Source organism: Sinocyclocheilus rhinocerous, unplaced genomic scaffold (genome assembly GCF_001515625.1).
Source record: "Sinocyclocheilus rhinocerous isolate Xijiao unplaced genomic scaffold, SAMN03320098_v1.1 scaffold44, whole genome shotgun sequence".
NCBI classification, from domain to species: Eukaryota; Metazoa; Chordata; class Actinopteri; order Cypriniformes; family Cyprinidae; genus Sinocyclocheilus; species Sinocyclocheilus rhinocerous.
Window position 1 is genome coordinate 86,438 of NW_015631022.1, and position 7,159 is coordinate 93,596.

Sequence of the window (7,159 nt, forward strand, 5' to 3'; positions counted from 1 at the left end):
TTTTTTTTTTTCTTCTATAATATCATGTCATCCACTGTGAGCTCTTGTCCTTATTGAAGAAAATCCCCCTCTGCATATTTCTTACAAATTACAGTATATCCACTCAGATGCTTTGTGCGCATGGTAATTTAAGGTGACACCCACACATAGCTGATGTTCCATTTTCACCATGAGGCCTTTATTTTAAAATGCAGTTAAAAGCAACGCTCTGCCATGGTGCATTATACATAAGCCTGCTTACATAGTGAGATTATGGAATGACACATAATTCAGGTTAGATTTGTAATTTGCCCTGCCATAGTTGTCTTCCTGCTTCTGTGTATCTTGAAATATACAGAAATATTTGTTGAAGGTTTTGAAACCTTGCATCAGATTCTTAAATATTTGTGATTAAAATCCTATTAAGACGGTGCCTTCAGGGCTCTACAGTGCGACCATTTCAGTCGCATTTGCGTGCGACTATAAAAAAATATTTAGGAGCACCAGTGCGACTGACCAGATCATCATATTTTGTAGTACCCTGTACTGTGAATACTATAGCTACTGCAGCAAATTAATGTGCATATGTGGAAGACTATATATGTATATATATATGTATGTATGTATGTATGTATGTATATATATGTGTATATATTTTAAATTATTATTATTTTTATGTTAAAAGAGTGCATTCTTAATAACATTGACCCCTTCTTTGAGCATTTCAAAACCTATTGAAGGGCAGGTTTCGACCGGATCTTTATATGATTTCTTTCTTTCTTTCTTTCAGAAAGAAAGAAAGAAAGAAAGAAACTTATAACTCTTCAGGTTTTAAATATATTGAGTGTAACTTTGAATGCCTTAGTCGTATGTTATTTCTGTACATCTTAAAGGTATCCTGTATGTTTTGACAGGTATAGACTATTGAAATAATCTATTAGAAAGAAGTTAGACAGTGTTGATTCATCTCCAATTCTGAAGTGAAGTGCTCTTTATGTTGTATCTTACCATTCCATACTTTCGGTAAAGCTAATTTTTCTTTTCATATATTAGCTATTGTCTATAATATTTCTTCTTACTTAGTCATAAAGAGTGCATTCTTAATAACATTGACCCCTTCTTTGAGCATTTCAAAACCTATTGAAGGGCAGGTTTCGACCGGATCTTTATATGATTTCTTTCTTTCTTTCTTTCAGAAAGAAAGAAAGAAAGAAAGAAACTTATAACTCTTCAGGTTTTAAATATATTGAGTGTAACTTTGAATGCCTTAGTCGTATGTTATTTCTGTACATCTTAAAGGTATCCTGTATGTTTTGACAGGTATAGACTATTGAAATAATCTATTAGAAAGAAGTTAGACAGTGTTGATTCATCTCCAATTCTGAAGTGAAGTGCTCTTTATGTTGTATCTTACCATTCCATACTTTCGGTAAAGCTAATTTTTCTTTTCATATATTAGCTATTGTCTATAATATTTCTTCTTACTTAGTCATTTTAAACCACAACTTGGATATCAGCTCAGAGCCATTACTGACAAATAGACAGTGGATATTGCAGAAGAGATTCTAGAATATCAGATCATGTCTTGTACCCACTGGCCCCATATTTGGTGAAAAATCTCTAGTGTCTCGTGTTAGCTATAAAGCAGTGACACAAATGTCAGCATTATTTAACTTTAGCGACCCCATCTCGATGTCTGAGAAACATCATGTCTGAATTTGCCATGATGAATAGGTGCAAGAACATTTGTAGGGACCATTAAAGGATGCATTTCTCCCAGGAAACATTCGCTGGTGAAGGTCAATGGGATGCTTAGCGGGGCTGGGAATGATGTCAGCATCAAAGAAAAGCTCGTCAAAGTACAACATATTTAAGGGCCATATGGCTCATAATACTATCAGTGGTCCATTTTGCATTCCGAGCACCACCACGGACCTCTTTCCCACCCCTTTCACTCATCTCTGCCTTTCTTTTATCTTTCGTCTCCCTGTTCTCAGACAGTGATTTTAGAGGTCAATCCCTCCGGTGGTGGTGGTGGGGGGGCTTCTGTCTGAATACACACTTTAGTTGTGGCAGATCAAGTAAATTCCGCCGTACTTGACTGATCCCTGGCAAGGCCATGAATATGCAAGAACTCTAGTCAAATCAAACGCTATAAGGCCTCTATATTCAGAGCAGGGGTGTATTTGAGGTCAGTAGCTTCGCCATTCTAACCTCATGTTACTTGCAAACCCATCCCTATTTGGATTGGTATGAATATGCCCTCACAGTCGTATGGGGTCTCACAGTCAAACACATTTTCTTTGCATCAGGCTTCATGGTACATTCAGCATTTCAAAAACATCATAAGATATGGGAGAGGATGTCCTTGAGTCCACAGTTTGTGCTGTCAACCACCTGCGTTTCAATAATTCAAATTCTAATTTCTACATTTTTGAATCTCGCCGGGTCTAGGGCAGATGTGCCTTTATTTCCAACTAAACACATTTTTTTAGAACATGAAGTGATTGATCTCTCTTGAATTTCTCTCTTTGTATTGATTACCTCCAGTTGTGTCAAACTCCAGGCGATTTATGCAGCGTTTAGCCCATCAGCAATTCTTGTGCATCTTGGCCTTTAGTAATATATTTCTTTCGGTGTGATGCAGTTGTTTCAAACATGCGTTTATGAGTTGAAACAACAGTTACTAGTTAATTCAACTTTCAATTAGTTATGTCTACAAAAAAAAGTTCAAAATGATATTTTAGCGAAGACGTGCTAAATTTATTATAAGTGGCAGTACATTTATATATTACAAAAAAAAAAAGAATCCTAAAACACATGAGGTTAAGAAATACATGTTGGTGCTTTTGCATTTTTGAAGATGGAACAGCAGTGTGTTTTTTTTTGTTTTTTTTTCTTCTTCCCTCCTCAAAGAAACCTGAATTCATTCGTATACATTTTATCGGCATGTGTGTTACCAAGGAAACGAACCATGACCTTGACATCACTGCCATCGTGTTCTACCAGTGTAGCTGCATTGTAATATAAGTTTTTAAAAGTCACTCAGTGTTCATTTAACATTGCTGAAGATTGAATCTACAGTACAAAGAGCTTTGAAATGGTACTTTCCTCTTGCACATGCTCATTAACAGGTCCACTGCTGCTTGCTGATATATTTCAATGATGAATTTAAGAGATTGAGTAATAATGAAGTAAATATAACCTTATTAGCGGAGTTTTATCGTATTTTTAAAAACATGTTCATTTCAAAAAATGTTTTAATCACATGAGCTTCCTGTTGTCATCAATGAATGAGTGTTGCTGTAGTGTGGTGGGTGTAACAGCACATTTGGAGCAAAAAGCAATTTAGTTTACCTGCATGCACTGACTAGTCACTTCCCAGCATTCTTCAAGGTAAATCCGATGAGATGAAATGAACACGAACCTCTTTCGGTCTGTTCCTTGAAGAATGCTGATTCTCTCCCTCTCTCTCTATGTATGCACGTGAATGTATATGTCCAGAGAGATAGGCCTTCATTATCATCTTACACAGTACATACTGCAGCTTAGCAAACCAGATGAATTTGTAACTACAATCTCCCTATATCTGTCTGTCTCTCTATATTACAGGAGACGGCACTGAAACCACCACTCTATGGCACACTCTGTGGCACAGGTACAGCTCGCTCCCACAGGATAAAAATCAATCTCTAGCTGCCATTTCCTAAAGAGAGGGAGGGAGGGAGAGGAAGGCACTCACTGAAGAGGTGAAAACACGAACTGTACACATTCTCCAGCCTCAAACGGGTCCTAGAGAGTAACGCCAGACTAATTTAAACGTCCGAAACTCTGCTTGTGACTTGTGGGAGGTTTGAAATGCTTTGTTTAACCCCTTTTGTCCTCATTCACCGGGTGCACCGAATAGGGCACGAGAGACACCTCCACTCCAATATGAATATGGCAAAGACCTCTGTATAGGATGTTTATATAGAAATGTATTTATGTATAGCAGCAGCACAGTCCTTGTCGTCTGTGTGTCTATTTATTGATTTTGTTAACTGATTCTCTTGATTGACATATTAGACAAAGTTCAATGAAACTTCGACGTGCCTGGTGGTTGTTTCTCTTTTTTTCCATTTTCATATCCTTTGCTCACCTGCTTTTACTGTTTCATTTGTTCATTCTGTGCTCGTATTCGATAGATCACGGCGAACTCCTCGTCACCGATTGCCACGGCTCTCCTCGCACCGTCCCAACGCTTGTTAACATTGAAATGCATGGCCCTCAATAGGAGGTACCAACACGTTTTAGCTCTGTCACTGATTGCCTCTGACTTTGGGACGCGGAAGATTCAAAAAGAACCCTAATGCTTTGCTAAGCTGCCATCATATGGGACAGCGCTCCCGCTTCCTAATCAAAGAAACCCCTTGTACGCAGTAGAAAGGGACACCGGGTCTGACCTCTATATGTTGTCTGTTGTAGTCCGCTTTTACTAGAGCCAATATAACCTGAGATGTATTTACTGATTTTGAATAGAAAGCCTCTGGCAATCTTGTCATACGAGATGGTAGGTTTTAGTTACATCACCTAGGTGTTTGTATATTCTGAAACTGACATGCTATGTATTCTTACAACCGAGACGACAAAAAAAAAAAAGTATATTAAAAGTAGAAAATACAGTACAGAGCACGAGAATACAACGTGGACTATTCAGATTTTATGTCAACAGCAATAAATTTACGATAAATCGAGAACTCACCGTACATGAGCACTTTGAAGTTGTGATAATAAGCATCCCACAGCTAAAGCTCTCTTTTGTGAAACTTAACAGCCGGGTATTTCCGTCTGGAATGACTTACATCACTAATAAATTGCTTCGATGGATAGCACTTTTGTACGAGCAGTAATTTACTCCTTTTTAGCAAATGGACTGATTTGTAGAAGTGTCTTTGGGCCCAAATGTTTGACCTCTTATTCTTGCGGAGGTATCAGATGTCTTAATGGTGTCAAGTGTAACGCTCTGGAGTAGGAAACACAGAATGACTCGCATAGAAAACTGCAGCACTGTGCAAGAAACAATTAGACATGCCTGGATATTTGCCATTGACAAAGAATGAGAGGGGAGGGGGAAAAAAATGAAAAAAAGAAATGGACTTTTTCTTTTCATGTAAGGAGTTGGTTAAATCACTTTCATTATATATGAAGCACTTTACATTATCTTTGTATTCTCAGTTGATTTGCCAACTTGTGAAGTAAACTGTATATAACTGTTTTATGTATGTTTGAGCTTTGGAAGTTTATTAAAGTCTTTTGCATTGTACTGTACATTTCCATGCGTCATTTATTGACCAATCAATATACGGTGGGGTCCAAAACTCTGAGATCATTAGTGATTATGCTTCTGTATTGTAGTTTTCTAATGCTAAGATTTTGATTATAAATATCGCAAAATTATATTGATTGATTTGATGTTATTATTTAGGCAACTGTTTACAATAAGATTCCATTAGTTTACATTAGTTAATGCATTAAAATGCATTCAAATAATTTTTTTTTTTGAACTGTGAAGCTTTAAGCTAAATGTTGTGGTGCACTAATTAAAACTTATATCAAACACAGAAGTCATGTTAGGCCACATGGGCTCTTTAAACTCACGAGTGCACTGAGGTCTGTGAAAGTACATAAATTACACATCACAACCACATTTATTTTCCCCAGTTATGCAACTGCACTGGTATTTATGCATCTTTTGAAATATACCTTTTTTTATAAGACTGAACAATTACAATTTTAAGGCTCACTGATCACACAACTGTATTTCCTCAACATCCGTTTGTGAGCGGGCCCAAGAGCCAGCCATTGTTCCCATGTATGTGGTTTCAAAGCAGCTGTTCCAGAAGTTCACATGAAAGAAAGGAGAAATGAGAGGCGCAATGGAAAACAATTTAATTGCTTATCAAAGTTACTTTACCATTAGTTTACATTAGTTAATGCATTCAAATGCATTCAAATAATTTTTTTTTTTGAACTGTGAAGCTTTAAGCTAACTGTTGTGGTGCACTAATTAAAACTTATATCAAACACAGAAGTCATGTTAGGCCACATGGGCTCTTTAAACTCACGAGTGCACTGAGGTCTGTGAAAGTACATAAATTACACATCACAACCACATTTATTTTCCCCAGTTATGCAACTGCACTGGTATTTATGCATCTTTTGAAATATACCTTTTTTTATAAGACTGAACAATTACAATTTTAAGGCTCACTGATCACACAACTGTATTTCCTCAACATCCGTTTGTGAGCGGGCCCAAGAGCCAGCCATTGTTCCCATGTATGTGGTTTCAAAGCAGCTGTTCCAGAAGTTCACATGAAAGAAAGGAGAAATGAGAGGCGCAATGGAAAACAATTTAATTGCTTATCAAAGTTGCTTTAAATTGCAAGACTGGAGAGCTAATCATTTCCCTTGAGGGAAATATGTCCTTGGTGATTAGAGAAAATGGTGCACATTCACTACGTTGAGCTTGTATCTTTTTTCTTCCTGAGGTGGTGTGCAAATGTCAGCATGCTATTAATATCACAATGTAAACTCTCTATGCGCTAAACTCTGTGTACATTCATGATGGTGTTGGCATGCACACTTCCATAAGAACTGAATGATAAGACCATCACCAAAGCACATATGCTCTTCCGTAAAACAGTTTTTGCTCACTCACAACTTGCATAAGCGTTTCAGATGAATATGAAACCACAATTCAGTGTCAGATATTCCTGTAGCTCAAACTGTAGAGCACAGTGCAAGCAACTCCAAGGTCATGGGTTCAATTCCCAGAGAATGCATGAACTGATTGAATATAGCATGAATGCAAGTCACTTTGGATAAAAGCATCTGCCAAATGCATGCATGTAAATATCATTTTATCAACTGTGAAAGAAAGAGACAAAATGCAAAAGACTAGCACAGTTATGCAGGAAATCATTTGCCTTGTACAGCGGTCAATTAAAGGCTACTGTTAAGTGGTCATTATACAAATCTGAGCACTGAATGCTGCAATCGACCAATCGCAATCAAGTATTCCAGAAAGTCTTACTGTCTTTGGATTTAAAGAATGGGCAAAAATCTTCCAACAGATTGGTCTCCATCTGCTGGCAAATTATGTTTCTTAAAGATATGTAATTTAGCCATTGTAATTCTT

The 7,159-nt window shown here is 37.2% G+C and overlaps 1 protein-coding gene across 5 annotated transcripts in view; it reads left to right on the top strand.

Annotated features, from left to right (window-relative positions):
- The window catches only part of LOC107741043 (protocadherin-11 X-linked-like), a 59,362-nt gene extending 54,260 nt beyond the window's left edge, over positions 1–5,102 (top strand). For all 5 annotated transcript variants that reach the window (XM_016553625.1, XM_016553624.1, XM_016553627.1 and 2 more), the window contains one exon: positions 3,592–5,102. In XM_016553625.1, coding sequence (XP_016409111.1) covers positions 3,592–3,675 — 84 coding nt within the window. In that variant the 3' untranslated portion in view covers positions 3,676–5,102. The remainder of the gene's footprint in view (positions 1–3,591) is intronic.
- The last annotated feature ends 2,057 nt before the right edge of the window (positions 5,103–7,159 follow it).